The sequence below is a fragment of the Lissotriton helveticus genome, chromosome 11 (assembly GCF_964261635.1).
Source record: "Lissotriton helveticus chromosome 11, aLisHel1.1, whole genome shotgun sequence".
Lineage (NCBI taxonomy): Eukaryota > Metazoa > Chordata > Amphibia > Caudata > Salamandridae > Lissotriton > Lissotriton helveticus.
The window spans coordinates 924554305-924570575 of record NC_136072.1 but is presented as its reverse complement, the minus strand read 5'-3'; the positions used below and the strand labels follow the sequence as shown (position 1 = coordinate 924570575).

At 43.2% G+C, this 16271-nt stretch overlaps 1 protein-coding gene across 1 annotated transcript in view; it reads left to right on the top strand.

Annotated features, from left to right (window-relative positions):
• Nucleotides 1-16271, top strand: part of LOC144792285 (acyl-CoA dehydrogenase family member 11-like) — a 574298-nt gene that overhangs the window by 284865 nt on the left and 273162 nt on the right. Inside the window, exon 8 of the mRNA XM_078667230.1 lies at nucleotides 11533-11627. Within this exon, the coding sequence (XP_078523356.1) occupies nucleotides 11533-11627 (95 nt within the window). The remainder of the gene's footprint in view (nucleotides 1-11532; nucleotides 11628-16271) is intronic.

The window sequence follows — 16271 nt, the reverse complement described above, 5'->3', positions numbered from 1 at the left end:
GTGAACGACCTCAAACGCAATTCAGGAATTACAAATCAGCAATAATTTATGAGAGACTTGACCAGCCTGTAGTCAATCGTTTTAACTCTGTGGAACATTTGCTATCCAATTTGAAAAATTTCCCAGGGGAACATGTAAAGGAAGGACTACTGGACTGAAGATAAAATGTCTGGATGTACCATTTAAAATCATTGCATCCAGACTGACTCAACATCACTGAGAATTCCACTTGATTACTGTTTATCACAAGAATTCTCAGGACTGTATTGATTCCACATTCCAAATGAAATTTCCACTCCTGATGCTTTTTGAAAACCCAGCAGCGTCAACTGTGCAGCCATTGAGCAAACAGTCCTGTACTAACTGAGGAAGACGAAAAATATTAACTTATAAACCTCCATTCCCCGGTCAAAGAAAGGAGGAGGAATGAGTGACACAGCAGCAGTTGGTGACAGGTGGAACTTTGTTTTTCCATTCGTGCAAAACATTGCCAACACATTTCGAGTACTGCCTTCAACAGGACCATAGAGTCCGTTGGCCAGCTGGTCTATTTAACGCCTTAACCGCGACGGCAATTCCGCCGCTATGTGGGCGTTCTAAAGGGTGGGCGGGGCTGCGTCGGCCAAAGGTCGTTCGCAGCACCAGGGAGGGAGCTACGGGAGCATGGAACGGATTAAAGTGAGTGTTTAAAAACAACAGCTAGAGCACCTGCATCCTGCAACAGTCACATTTTGTCAACCATTTTCTACAATCACATTGTTTATATTTTCTGTTGAAACAGATTATACATTTCAGTTGTGACATCTAAAAAAGGATGTATTATGACTAAGTCACTCGTGTTATATCTCATGTAAAGTGCATTCACAATTCTCAATACGTTACTAATTACCAACAGTTAACCATAGAGATTACTGCAGTTTTGAACTGGCATTACTAATACTTTAAATACCTGCAATAGGTTGACAGAATATGGCAATCAATCAATGTGTGCTTGATTTTTCAATTTCTCAATCAATTGCCCTGCCAGGAAGGCACATTACCAAAGAAGCCAAATTAGGGAAGAATTAAGACCTGAAAAAAAGATACATTATTTCTGTCATGCTGACCGCCAGCCTTAGTCCTATTAGTGCCATTTTCTAGATGTGTATACCTTAGTCAATCAAGTGTTATTTTCACATTTACGAACATATTTGTGTCTGCATACCATTTAGAGTTGTGACCGGAAAAGTACTTTAATAATGTAGTGAATGTGTTTGCTCTGTTTTCTACCAGGACTTAATTTTATTCCTGTAATTAACTAAATACTTAGCACCTAAATAGGTTGGGTGTTTCTATTTCACTTACAACCAATTCAGCACTATACAGTATATAAAATATATTTGTCACAGAACCTTTGTATTTAAGTGCAAGTTCTTTATTCGTCATTCATATTCCATGGATCCAAGTTCTGTGTTATTAACACTTGACTTGTTGTAATGATGTGCAAATTCAAGCTTGAACAAATTGCTACTATTTTAAAATTGCTTAAAACAGTCCCTTAAGTCAAAAGACAGTGCATCCTAAAGTATGAAAATATCATGTTTAATGGCATGTGTGGCTGTGGATACACATGCTCTGCGTACTCCTGCCATTTAGTCTTGGGTCTGGAGTTGTGCAAGTTGTTTTTCTTCGAAGAAGTCTTTCGAGTCACAAGGTCGAGTGTATCCTCTTCTCTGTGATAATGCACATGGACTTTGACTCCATTATTAGATTGTTTTCTCTCTGCCATCGGGTTCGGATGTGTGTGCCTTTGATCCGTGATTCAACTCCGTTCAGTACGATCTTTCGGTTCTTGCTGTCATAGACGGTACTGTTTATTGTTCACGCTTTCATCATCCGCTTTCTTTCGACAACTTGTCAGTTCGAATTAATTCGTCCAATCGCCCTTCGGTGCATCGTCCGTTTGGGCCTACCCTCCACATCGTACCAGCCCACCCAAAAATGTGTTGCTGGTGATGGAACGCATGCCAAAGTAAAAAAATCTTTATTTAGATATAAAACAAATATCTTTAAAAGAGAAGTTCAGGTTCACATTATTCATAACAATAAAAACGGTACAAGCAATCAATTGTTAAAACTGCTCCCCTAAGCTGCAAATCCATACATAAAACAACCCCATGCGCATGAGCTGCTATTTAAACCGTTATTAGCATTGTTTGCCCAGTACTTTGAGGTTTTTTAAAATACATTGATTAGTTTAAAACAGGTGGGGGTAATGCAGTGGCAGGCTGATTTTGTTTAAAATTGTGGTAAGCATGCTGGATCAGATTTGTCAGTCTTATGATTAAGTCTTTATTATCTGGACTCAATGCTGCAATAATAGCTTGCCTACGTGTCCGAACACCCAGCCGATTCCATTCCCCCCTCAGCTTGACCCTGCGTTGATGGTTGAAGGCGGGACAGATGCAGACCACATGCAGTAGTGTTTCTGCTGCTTCTCCACACCCTCTGCAAGTTGTGTCCTCCTCCACGTGACGCCAGGGGGGTATATTTTGCAAGAATCGCCAGTCACCCATTCTAATAGTGATGAAGCTGCGTTTTAAGTACAGTGAATAGGGACTGGAAAAGTAGGTGGCAGGGGTCAGTCAATTGTAGGAATTAATAACTGCCCACGCGTGGCTTCGTTTTGAAAATAGTGCTTTGTCAGTAATGAGTGATAGCGATCTTACACATTTTTTGATAGCAAGCTTAAATGCAGGCTGACTAGGATTGAGGGCCCAGAGGCCTTCTGCTGAGATTTGTTGGGTGTAGTCCTTAAAAAGTCGACCAAATGATCCTCCTGGATTTTTTTCAGTTATTTCTTGCCAAATTAGGGTCTCTAGAGTGCCTGGGTTGGATTGTCGTAGTTTATGGCAGAGGTTAAAAGAAATACCCCAATGCAGGAAATGTCATATTTCAATAACCCCATCTCTAATCTGATCTGTGGAGGGGATGCGGAGTATGGCAAGTGGAAAACCTTTTTATAAATTTTGGTTGTGTGCCGATTTAGAGCCCCGTTCAGTTTTCCCTTAAAGATCCCTATGCCATACGACAGGGAGGGGCCAATTTTCGCTTTCAAGACTTCCAAGAGGGGAGACAGCGTGGGACCTGAAAGGTTTCTTGAAAGCTTAGTCAATGACACCGCAAGCGTCATTGCCTTGACCGCAATCTCTTTGCGCTGCTTTATAAGGTTGCCCCTGGAGTCCAGATGGACCCCCAGGTATTTGTACGACTGGCCGATGGCGAGGCTGTTGTTATTAAAAGACCATCCGCCACCGATATATCGCTTCTTCCCGAATGGGACAACCTGAGTCTTCTTCAGATTGACTTCAAGTTGGTTCTTGGTCGTATATTGCAGCAGTGTGTCAAGCAGCCTTTGCAGCCACACCCTGGTGTGGCTAAACAAGGCTAGATCATCGGCATATAAAAGATTGCTCAAGACCGTACCTCCTACTTTTGGCGAGTGGCTATTTACGCCATCCAGGGTACTAGACAGATCAGCAATGAACAGGTTGAATAGGAGGGGGGCCAGCAGCATCCCTGCTTAACCCCTCTCGTTGTGAAGATTTTTCGCGAGAGATGCGTGCCGGACCCCAACTTCACTCAAACCCAGGTACGTGAATGTAGTTGAATAATTGCATTCAGTAATTTGTCAGGGATTCCCCACTTCCTCAGCTTTTCCCATAGGGCCTCCCTGGGAACCCTGTCAAAGGCGGCTTTAAAGTCGACAAAGCAGCAATACGCAAACCTAGATGTTGAAAGGGCTTTGTCGACAATGGATGACACCGCTAGTAGGTTGGTCATGGTCCCCGAGTTGGCAGTGAACCCGGTTTGGTTCATTGGCACCCTGTTGTGGTCTTTTGCCCATTGCCTCAGGTCCTCCAGGAGGAGCCCTGCGTAATGTTTTGCCTCAATGTCCAACAGGGCTATAAGTCTATAGTTGTTAGGGACATCGCGCGAGCCTGACTTATAAATCGGATGAATAATTGCACCCCGCCACGAGTCTGGAATTGTTGCTGTTCTCAATGCATAGTTAAAAAGATTAGTTAACAATCCAGACCAAAAAGTTATGTCCGATTTAAACAAGTTTTGTGGGAGGCCGTTAGGACCTGGTGCTCCATCTTGTATAGCCTTTGTCACGGCTGTGATAACCCTGTCTTCGGTCACCTGATAAGCCTCGCCGGAGAGTGTTGTTGGGTCGATGGAAGTGCACCCTTTAATTCCAAGACCACGACCCGATTCTGAAGGCAATACCTGTCCTGCTGGATCTTGGTGGACGTCTGACTTGAAATGATTCGTAAGATAGATTGCCCATTCTGCTTCTTGGATATTTGCGGTTCCAAAATTTGAGGAGCTCGAGGTTGATTGGTGGATTAGGGCCCAAAATTTCCTAGCGTTTTTCCTCTTACTCTCCCACACTAATTTGCACTAGAACTGGTTTTCGTATGTAAGCTTGTCCTTGGTGATCGCCAACCTGAAGGCCTTTTGAGTTCTGTGATATCTATTTGAGATTTCGATGTTGCCAGGGAATTTAACTAGTTGCCGTAGCGCGTTGTTCCTTGTCTTTTTAAGTGATTTTGTGTTGAGATGGTGCAAACTTGCAAGTCTGGGTTCGGCTGTAATCCTGCATTCTAACTGGAAAACATCCGGTCAGATGAGAGCAAAGCAACGTCCATATAGCAGTTGGTGAGGCGTCTAGGTTGTTCCTACCATTTGCAAAGTCCTTACACACTTGTAAAATTTTTGGGCCAGTATCGTCACTCCACTTTAAACGCTTTAGATTTTCAGAGTATATTCCCTGGCAGGTTGGGGGTGCTAGTTAATGCATCCCTGATCTTATGTTGAGGGAAAAAACCTGGGGCCTGGGGCCTTTCAGATTCTGCCCACATACCCACCTGCAATTCCCTCACAACAACTAACACTTCGTGTGCAACCTGTGCCTTTCGCCTGACCATAACAAAGCCAACTGCAACACGCGCAAGTCATCTTGGTCTAAGAAAACCCTTCGGGATCGAAGGGCTGGTCTTCTGAGAATGTCTTTGAAGGCCACATACGACAATTCTGAACTTTTCGGCGAAGAACACGGGCAAGAGTAGGCGACCGCCAAGGAAGAGGAGGCTTTCTCGATCCATGAAAGCTCTGGCTTAGACGTGGAGTTGGACAACCTACTGCTCCGTAAGGATCCACTAGAGCAGGATTTTTTGATACTTTAAATTCAACTTCCAGAGATACTCAATATCTGCAAATGTTACCTGTCATGATGATGCATGCCAATTACATTTTTAAGGACCCTGTTGAGGCCCGAATTATCACCCCAAGGGTAGATAAAAAAAATTCAAAGCAGCACCACCAGATCCTTTATTTGTTCAGAGTCCGGTACCACCAGACTCCATCGAGATTGAGCTCCTCCAGCACCTACCTGATGACTATAAGAAAAGAGGTCACAAATTGTTACAGAGGGCAGATCATTTCTAACACTTCAATTCGCTGCGCCCTTGACGCTGCATATACAGCAGCTAGATGAATTAATAACAGTGTCCTTCTTAGGCAGTCCGTCTGCTTGAGGTGGTCTGGGTTTAAACAGGACTTACAACAGGCAGTTAAAAACATGCACTTCGATAAAGAACACCTCTTTGGTGCACTGGTAGATTCAGCCTTACAGAAAATGAAATCAGACTCTGGCTCGGCCAAAGCAATGGGAGCATTACAAACTTTCTCTCCCAGGGGTTCCTTTCACTGCCCAAGCTACAGGGGTATATAGAAGTCCACCTCCACAGAGGCGTCCACTTCCCAACAGAAACAGCTCCAAACCTCTTAAACCAAATGTTTCTATAGAGGTTCCTTCAGGGGAAATAACAACCAGGGTAGAGGCTGGGGTGCCTCCACTTGTGGAGCAACACCCACTGTAAAACAGTGACTGCTCTATCCCCTCCCCCTGACCAAACAGCATCTGTCAGGGGCAGGCAACAGTTCTTCACCCAGTCTGGGTTACCACCACCTCAGACAAATGGGTATTGGCCATTAACCAACTAGGCTTTTATCTGGAGCTTATTATCACACCGCCCCATATTTGACCTCGCACTCACAGATTTTCTCAAGATCAGACGCTTTTGAAACAGAAAGTGAAGCCATTCTTCTGTAAGTGGCTATAGAACCTGCTGCACTTCAACATCAAGGATCAGGAGTATACTCTGTATACTTGCTAATACCCAAAAAGGACATGCCTCAAAGGCACATCTTGGATCTGAGGCCTTTAAACAACTACATCCTATCAGAACACTTCCATATAGTCATCTTACAGGATGTCCTTCCCCTTCTTCAACAGGGTGACTTTATCGCAACATTAGACCTAAAGGACACCTACTATCACATACAATACACCCTGCTCACCGCAAATACTTGAGATTTGTGGTAGCAGGAAAACACTATCAGTTCAAAGTTCTTCCATTCGGAGTGACCACTGCACCTCGAGTGTTCACAAAATGTTTCACGGTAGTCTCTGCATATCTACGAAGACAAAATGTTCACGTATTTCCCTACTTGGATGATTGGCTTATCAAAGCCAAAACACATCAGCAGTGCCAACAACACACTCCAATAGTAATAGCGCTACTTCACAGCCTAGGGTTCACTATTAATATACCCAAGCCTCACCTCCAGCCTCTACAAGTTTAACCTTACTTAGGAGCAATCCTGAACACACAGAAAGGATTGGCCTTCCTCAATCCTGCTTGAATTCTGAACTTATACAACCTTGACTCAGTTCCAGACAAGCCAGCCACTCATAGTGAGGACGGTTTTGGGACTGCTGGGAATGATGGCTTCCTGCATTCCCGTAGTTCTTCATGCAAGGTTACACATGCACCCTCTGCAGGGATGTCTAGCACGACAGTCTTCTCAGTCACAGGGTCATCTGGGGGATCCAGTGTTGATAGACCGCTTCGCTCACCATTCTCTGCAATAGCGGAACACCAACAATCTGTTGAAGGGGCGGCCTTTTTGTGGACTCTGTTCCCCACATTACACCCACAACAGCGGAACAGAGAGGATGGGGTGCTCATGTACAGGAGCTAACAGTACATGGTGTCAAAAAGGGTGGGGACTGTTATTGCAAGATCAACGGTGCAGGAGCCAAGCCACCTGAGCTAAAATTAGAGGTGACTGAAATATTGGGGTACAGGGAAACACTGAGGTTTAGCTCACACAAGTGCAATTTTCTATTTCCCTCTGTTCCTTATACTTGTAAGTGCTCATGCACCAGCTGCTTAGAGGGCTATCAGAATGCTCCTTTTGCAAGCTATTGCCTTTGTCATATCTGTGCAAAAGTAAGCATTCTGTGCTGCCAGCTCCCAACATTCCTCCTGTTGATGTGTTCTTGCCTGTGGATTGTGTTTTATGTGTAAAACATGCAAACAAAATTTAACCACAAACCTTATTGCCTTTTCAATGTAAAAATTAATAATGCCAATTACAGACACCTTTCTATTGTTGGAGGAAGCAAAGATATAAAAGAAAAGTTCATTGTAGCAGCAAACGTTTTAACAGTAGTATATAATATCCATCCTTACAAGGAGAGTTGATGGTGTAGTTGGTAAAACACATTATTATGATGCATCCGTAAAATACTTGTAATGTGAGCTGTAAATGAAAGATAACCCTCCCCAAACTAGACATCGTCACCATGAAACGAGTTGTATGTTTGCATTTAAAGGTTTCCAAAGAATTTTATATGTAACTGTTTGTTAGAATATGAGTCTTTGTTAACACAGTTTTATTATTAAGTTTGAATATGTTTTACTTTGTGTGCTCCATTTTTTAATGTCTCGCCTCCGCAGCTCGCATGCGCTGCAGAGGAAAGAGACCTCTTGGGATCAATGCAGCTTTCCCGGCAAAAAAGTGCACGCGTTGCATTGCTTCTAATGGCAACACGTGCACGTCTGGCTATTCACTCGCGGGAGCGAGCAGCTGGTGCCAAATGTTTTCAGTTATCAGGGCGCCAGCCCCTCGCTCCCGTGAGTGAATCGCGCCAGCCCCCTCCTCTCTCCCCTCCCCCCTGCTGATATCGAAGGTGGCGCGCGCTTGTGCTTTTCTGCCGTGCGAGGCGCGCGCCTCCTCCTGCTGCCGGCAGACCTGCCGTGCTTGTTCTGAGTTTTATTGAAAGCGAAATATTGAAGCCTTTGGGTGTGTGTGTGTGTGCTGAGCTGATGTGGTTTGCTTCGCATTTCGCTCAGTGACTGCACCTTGTCCCTCATGGAATCCAGGTGAACATAGCGATGTGTAATAATACACAATTATGGATTATGTACCCTCTCCGGAGTCCTCTGCTCTGTTTTTGCACATATGTGTTTGTATAGAGCAATGTCAGTAGCCTACACACACACACGCATCAATGTATACGTCAAGCCGTGTACAGGGCAGCAGTTTGCTAGTCGGCGCGAATCTGTAGGAAAGGAATGCAGTCTTTTAGTTTAAAAGCAGCCCAAGGCTTTTGAGAAAACATAAGACATTTTCCATTAACTTTCTCTTGCCTAGGTGAGCAGCCGTGAACCCTACTGTCGGACTGTTCCACTTCATTAACGTCTGTTTTTATTGTCTAGAAAGATTGTATCTCTTCGGAGACATTACTAGGCAATGTGATTCCAACAGACCTGGGGCCACAGTCCATGGAAGACCGCGGGTGAACGTTTCACTCCGATGCTCTCTGGAAAATTTTATTTATCGATTTTACAACCACGAATTTAACTCAGGCGGTACTGCCTAAAGTCTGGTTATCTTGTATACAGCGCTATAGCTGCCAGTGAGATCACGGACTGCTCTGTGGCTGAAACACAGCAACAGAGTAAAGATTGTTTTCCCTATGTGGCTTGTTGTGTGCTGATTCGCTTCGAGGCGCATGGTTCCCAGCTAAGATCCGATTAAGGGTGCTGCATGCGGATACCAGCTATGGGATACGCCCAATTTCACGCAAGCCTCGGTTCTCAAAAGATTTTCTGGTAGATTATGACTGAGTAGTCGTGGTTTAAGACCAGAGCCACTGGAATTCTGCAATTCGGCATGCATGGCGATTTCTGCATAGTTATCGAATTGCCACACAATCCATCACCAGCTGCATACATGATAATTTTAACAAAAAAATAGTTTCTATCCAAACTGACCACTGTGGCAGAACCTACACAAATGTTTATTGGACACTATTTAGTTTCTTATTGATCTATTTTGTCGTTAAACTGGTAATAATGAGGCGAAACATTTGCCAAGATTATGTTAACTTGTAAAATGACAATGAAATAATACTATCACAAAATGTGCTGCATTGTGTTCCATAATGTGCCTTTTCTTGCTCCTAATCTGGCCCTTTCCAGTTGCATGATTCCAGTGGTCCTGTGATTCTACTACACAAAGACGCTTTGTGAGTCGGGCCCATAGTGTTCACTGTGCCCTTCGTTACATGCACACACAAACACGCTCTCTCTCTCACACACACTCACTCTCATACACTCCCTCTCCCTCTCACACACGCTCTTCAACACACTCTCCCACACTCTCTCTCATACACGCACACACACACGCATACTCTCTCACAAACTCACTCACTCACCCACACACACACTCTCCCTCACACACACACACTCTCTCACACTCTGCATGTCCTCTATGCTACCACTCAATCTGCGCTTGTGATCCAGGTTCCTCATAATGACATTTCAAGAGCCCTGCACCCTGAGCCATTTGCGGACAGTATTTAGATAAGATTGTGCAAGGAGCTCAAACCCCATTTGCAGACTGTGGGTCGCAGTTGTTGGAGCCCCTCATCTTGTTTTACATGCGCCCCCCCTCTACTAAACGAGTCTGTCCTTTTCCCTCAAGCTACTCACAGTTCGCCCATGCACCCCAAGGTACCCCCCTTCCGGTCTGTGTGCCCAAAGTTCGGCAGAATCTATGTGCCCATCCTCTTCATACTGGATAAATCCATCCGAGCTTCTTGCACCTTTGATTGCAGGGAGTGGATTTTCTGGCTTTTAAACTATGCTCGTATTTAACAGTCATATGTGTTTGATTTCTCTTTAGAGTGTGTCAAGAAACACAATATGACTTCCTCACTCTGCTATCTAGTTAATATACATTTTGAATAAATGTCCCTTGACTGACTGCTGAATGTTCCATTTCTGGACTATTAAGATTCCTGGTTGTCTGTAGGTTCACCCTTCTAGGCCTTGTATAGCTGCCACAGGGGCATCCCAGACTGTTCACTGTGAAGTTAGAACCCTCATTAATGTTTTGTGTGTTCTCCCTTCTACTAGCTAAATAAGTTACACATTAAACAAGCATTGGCATAGCCAATAGGTCTCGCTTTTGGGACTGTATAAGTGTTTAGCCATGCAACAGTTGATGTTGTTGCACCAAGGATATTGTGCTGCATAACTAAATACTTCTAAGGTCCCAAAAGCGAGACCTATTGGCTATGCCAATGCTTGTTTGTTGACATTACGCCTGACCTACGCTTACTTAGTTGCTTTCTAATTGTGTTCATTATACTAATTGGATATGTGGCAGTCTTGAACGGTGGGTGGCATTTTCTTTTTTTTTTTTTTTGCTCTTTGTTTTATTAGTATTCCAGTGATCCCAGCATGTCCGGTGGTAACCTCTTAGTAGAGTGTCAAGTAGTCCAACCAGGGCGGTGGATAAAAGACCCCCGCTGCCCCAGTTTACAGTGGACTGACAAAGTATAAATACGGCCCTATGAACATTTAAAAAAGAGATGTCCGTTTTTGTATTCTTCTGGTTTGTTTGGTTGCTGCTGCGCTTACTATAAACATTTGTATAAAACCACATACTATATCGAACATTCTTAATGCATATTGTACTTGTTAGTAGATGCTGGGCTTAGTAAGGAGCACGCACTTCTTTTTCTCTACACTAGATTTTTTTTTATCTACACTTTTTGTGAAAGTGGGTGTGATTCATATTTTTTTGCCTGCTTCTGCTTTGTTAAGGCAATGTTACTACTACCACTTAAACAGCTCTGTCCCCACTACCATCACCACTGCTTTCACAGCCATCATTATCCCCACCACCAATATCAATACCGCCATCATCACTGCTACCACCGTCCTCACCACTACCATCGTCCTCCCCACTACCACCATCAATACTAACGGTATTAAGAGCACTATCTCCACCACTGCATCCTAGTTTGGGTATGTAATACCATTGTATGTTGACACCGTGAGTGTGTGGGCGCATGTGAGGGAGAGGGTGATGTGGATGTGTGTGAGACATGTGTTTGTTATCAATGATAAAATAGGTTGGTCCTATAAGCTTTGCAATGCTTGCTACTGTAGTTGGTTGGAAACTCTTGGCTGTCATTTAAATTATATCTTTTCAGACAGCTGGAGGAGTGAATGTTTGCAATAACAGTGTTACAATTTGATTTGGTACTCCTTTGCTTTAAAAATAATGAATAAATATCATAGTATTAAATAAAAACATGTTAGCTCTGTTTTCTTTCTTTAGATCTCAGAAGAAGGGCGTGGAGTGGCTTCAATTGCTAACATGCTTACCATAACTCGCATCCATAATACAATCTCTGCAGTTGCAGCCATGAGAAGGTGACTATCCGATATTGACATTTTTTTAAGGATGAAAGACTAGTGGATGGGGTCATTTTAAAGGTACTATGGTCTTCTGAGAAGTGGGTGGATCTTCAGCAATTTGTCATGATTGGGACCTAGTCTAGCAGTGCTGGGTAGCTGTAATCAATAAGTGCAGCAAGTGGGTGGGCAGGTATTACAACGTGATTTTTTCATTGTGTCTTATAAATAAAGGATAGAGGTGTTTCAACCAGCATGCTATTTCCTTTTTTTTCCTCACACCAGTGGCTGCTAGTGGCATTTGAAAATATTCGTAATAGTTAAGGCGACAGTACTATGGGGGCGATTGGCAGTGTTTGGCCAGGTCCGGTGTAACAATCAGAGCTAGCTCCAATCTGAGCATGTTCTGGGCACCATCTGTCTTTGTATTGAAGTTTACAGTTCAAGTCAGCATTTTCTATGAAGTAACTTTCTTATTTTTTTGCTGTGCCCAGAACTCACTTTAGTAAGATTCACCCTTCGGTTATTTCCCCTGAGTTGGGTCTGCTTGCGAAGATCAGATCATTGACTCCGAGCAGCCTTAGCATCCACGCTGCTTGAAAAGGTCTCTGCTGCATGTTGGTGCTGATTAGTTACACTGACAATAGGCTTATAGGTCAAATTACCATCAGAGACCTGTTAGTGAGACTGCCAATATCAGGAAAATGTATGAAACTGTATGGAATAGGCCAGTTAGTGGGCAGGCCAACAATGGGGAAATTAATGAAAATGACGGCTATGATCCAATTAGTGAGAGTGTTATCAGAGGGCAATTGCTGATATATACGATAATAGCCAAATACATAAGACTGTAATGCATAGGCTAATTATGAGCAAGTCAAAAGTGTAGCAATTTGAGTGTTAACAGTGTAACAAATAGTGACACTGCCAGTCACCAGTCAGTCCGTGAAACATACGCCAATTAAGGAGATGGCAAACAATTAACTGGTTGATTGGATTACCAATGAGATTTCCAGCAGCAGCGAGACTACCAACCAGAATACAATTGCTAAGATTTCTGCTGTGATTGCATGTAAGTGAACACATACCTCTTACTTTCAGTCGCAGTGCCTCCAGTCTCGATTCCAGAGCTCAATGTGAATTGAGGCATGAACACTGGTGCTTTTATGCCCAGATGTAGTGGCAGCAAATGCGATGCCGGAAAAACTTGGATACTGCTGACAGCCAAGAGCCCAAGTGCTGCATGCATGGATTAGTATCCTCGAGATGTAGTTGCGGCACCAACGCCCACATATCTCACCAACAAAATGATGTTGTGAGTGTCAGACACTGGTACGGATAAGCTTCCATTTCGAAGTGTATCCATAGGAAAAAGGAGGCATCCACCAAGACTCACCGAGGCAGATCAGCAGAAAAATTATAGATACTGCTGTCGGCCAAGAGCCTGAAAAATTGACTTTGGTTGGAAAAGCCAACGAGCCTAACCAATCCTGAAGCTGCTCTCCTGCTGCTTTCAGGAAGAAGCTAACCCAATGCTCCTTTTCAGACTAGGGTGTTTAAAACCACTCAGATTGGTGCAGTCTGAAGTGTGCATTTCAAGCTGCCCATCGCAGGACAGCCGGCCAATCCGACTTGCTCACTCCACACTTTCCGCTTTAGTCATCCCTGTTGCCACTCAGCAGGAATCATCCCACCCTGGCTCACACTGGAGCTAGAACACAGAGCACTTTATAATAAAATAGTAATAACTATTTTATTAATTTACATTTGCTGCTGTGCGCCGCTTGCAGCAGGCGGGGCGACGCTCCTCTGCCCTAAAGGAGGAACCGCCACTGCCTCGCACCTATTACGAAGACCTGAAGCGAGGTCTCTCAAAAGAAACAAAGTCTTAATTATCTAGCACTGTAGTTAGATGCAAAATATCACCTAGACATCTAGACTCTTAATTTAAGATTTCCAGCCCTTGCCATTGAGAAATGTCCATATTTCTGTATAGCCACATAAAAAAAAACACTTCCAACTTGAACGGGGTTATGCTGAAACTCTGACATGGGTCCCAACCTTCCCAACTATGGTTCCCTTCTGTTACTATGTTGTTGCTTAGTCTCTTGCCTGTACTCATAGCTAAATTGTGTTAACTTCATGTTCCTGACAGCAGTGTTGCTGCCTAAACCCATAGCCTTTTGATGTATTTGTGTAGGGATGTCAGATTCGGTCCCTTCAATGCAAACTTGATATAATGTGCCTCTCCCTGGATTAAGATGCTTTCAGCTGGGTAAATTGTCATACGTGTGTCGATTGCTTGTGCGAATAACAAACTTTGCATCTACTTTCTAAACTTATTAATGTTTTCCTGATGCTGTTTGAAGTACGGCTGTAGTGAGGTCCTGCGTTCTTCATCATGTAATACTCATGATAATCATCTATTCGAAGTAGCCTCTCCTTTATGAGGGAATCTTAAATAATTTACAGGACAGTGCTTTCTTTGTTACATATGTTACATTTATACCGAGCAGAAGGCATATTAAAATAGCCTATTGAATTACTAAACTAACATAAGAGATAGTGGTCCGACAAAGTTCAAAAATATTTTTTAAACAGAAGAATGAAATGCTTGGCAGTTAGGCAAGACAACGTAGCCCTGAGACAATAACTCCCCTGTGGGTTTGAGTCCCCAGGTTGAGTTTGAACTCTTTACCCCTCGTTAATAGCATTGGCCATTGACTGCCAGTTAATATTTCACATCTTTGTATTTAGAATCCCTGAACACAGGGTTATTCCCTTTTCATCTTCCTAATTCATTCAAATTTTAACAGCATTCAACGACCTTTGGTGCTATCCCATGCTCAGTAATTTTTTGTGAGACACTTATTTTTTTCTTTTCTCTGACGGATAATAGTGTAAAGTGACCCTTATAGAAAGAAAATGTTTGAACAGTGTCCACCTGTTTTCTGCATCCTGTGTCTTTGTGAGAATCACACTGTTCAGGACTGTCCAATGACCCATAAAATGGCCTGGAAGACATTGAAAGATTGGGTAGTGATTGTCTGAGAGGTAAGGAACATTCTCCGGAATTGGCTACTCATTCCATAAAAAGCTGAGGGAAGCTGCTGCCTCCACTTTTTTGCTTTTTGAGATTTTTAGACGCTGTTCTCGGGAAAGTTCTAAGAAATAGCCTAATATGATTGATCATGCCATTCCTTCCATTCCATATCGATATTGAGTGGCATGATTGAGAAGGCCTAAAACACTAGAGGAGTATTCGGCCTCAGTGTCGATGTCAAAGCACTTGACTGTAAGGTGTTTGATTTCATAGACAATAGTCTTACATTCCATGCCATGGCCTATATTATCTTTTGACTCACAGCCCAACAGGCAGACAATGTGAAAACATTGAGAGGTTAACCTTCTGAGACTTTCGCCCTCCTCAAAGTTTTGTAGAAAATTCCATTAGGTTACTGATGGATAAAAAAGAGATTTTGATACATTCACCAAGGAAATCGCCTCTGAAGAGAAAATCCACACCAAGTGCCCCATGAGAAACATCCTGTGAGCAGCCATCACCAAACTCTCACAGTCCTACTCCAGATACAGATCTTTCCTGTCAGATGGGAAACAACTGGTAGCCATGGGTCAATTCTCTTCAGACAAAAGATCAGTGGCTTTTGGCGTTCCACAGGGCGCGTCGCTAAGCCATGCATTATTTAATGTCTATATGGCCCTGCTGATAACTTTGATAGCCCCATTTGGAATTGCTACCCCATCATATGTGGATGACACACAATTGATCCTATCTCTTGATAAGAAATTCTTTGAGTCTGAACAGAACTTCAAGAACTGCTTTGCCAATATTATCTGCTGAGTGGAATATAACCATCTAAAATGTAATACGGATCAAATCGAAATTGTCTTGTTTGGAAAGACCAACCTGTTCTCCCTAAGCAGTGGTTACCTAACTGGCCACTCCCTTGCTACAGTCAAAGTGGCTAAACATTTGGGAGTCAAATTCGATAACGCGCTCTCCTTCCACCTGCAAGCTTATGCAATGGCTTCTGTGTGTTTCTCTGATTGAATCTCTAAAAACATTCTTCGACTTCCTTCTGCTAGCTGCAAGGAACACAGTTGCCTTTGCGCTAATAACTTCCGGACTTGACTATTGGAGTAGCCTTTATGCAGAAAGTTCAAAACAGCTGCTTCACAAACTTCAGATGGTACAGCTTGCGGCGGCAAGACTTGTGCTTAAACTCCCCAAACAGAGGTCAGCATCTGAGGCCCTTGGCTACTAATTCTGCCACCACGTGACTCGGAGAATGCTGAGATCCTCTTATGCCAACCTTCTAAAACTTCTACATTTCAGACTTACATTCCGAGTGGAAAGTCCTTCATGGTTTTAGGTGCTAAAGCCTGAAACCAACTTCCAGGTCTGCTTCAATTTATAGACAATGAAGCCAGCTTTAAAAAGAGTCTAAAGACTCAAACTTTTTTTTACACCTGACAGTCTATTATTCTTTAATCTAGTTGGGGACCCTGGCTCTCTCCCTTGTTGTATCAATTACAGTTTTTAGGTTGGCTTCCACAATAGTGGCAGGATGCGGTCTTATGAGTGACAGCGGGGTTCACAAATGCTGTATTCATTAATTTATTAATACATTCATTTATTCA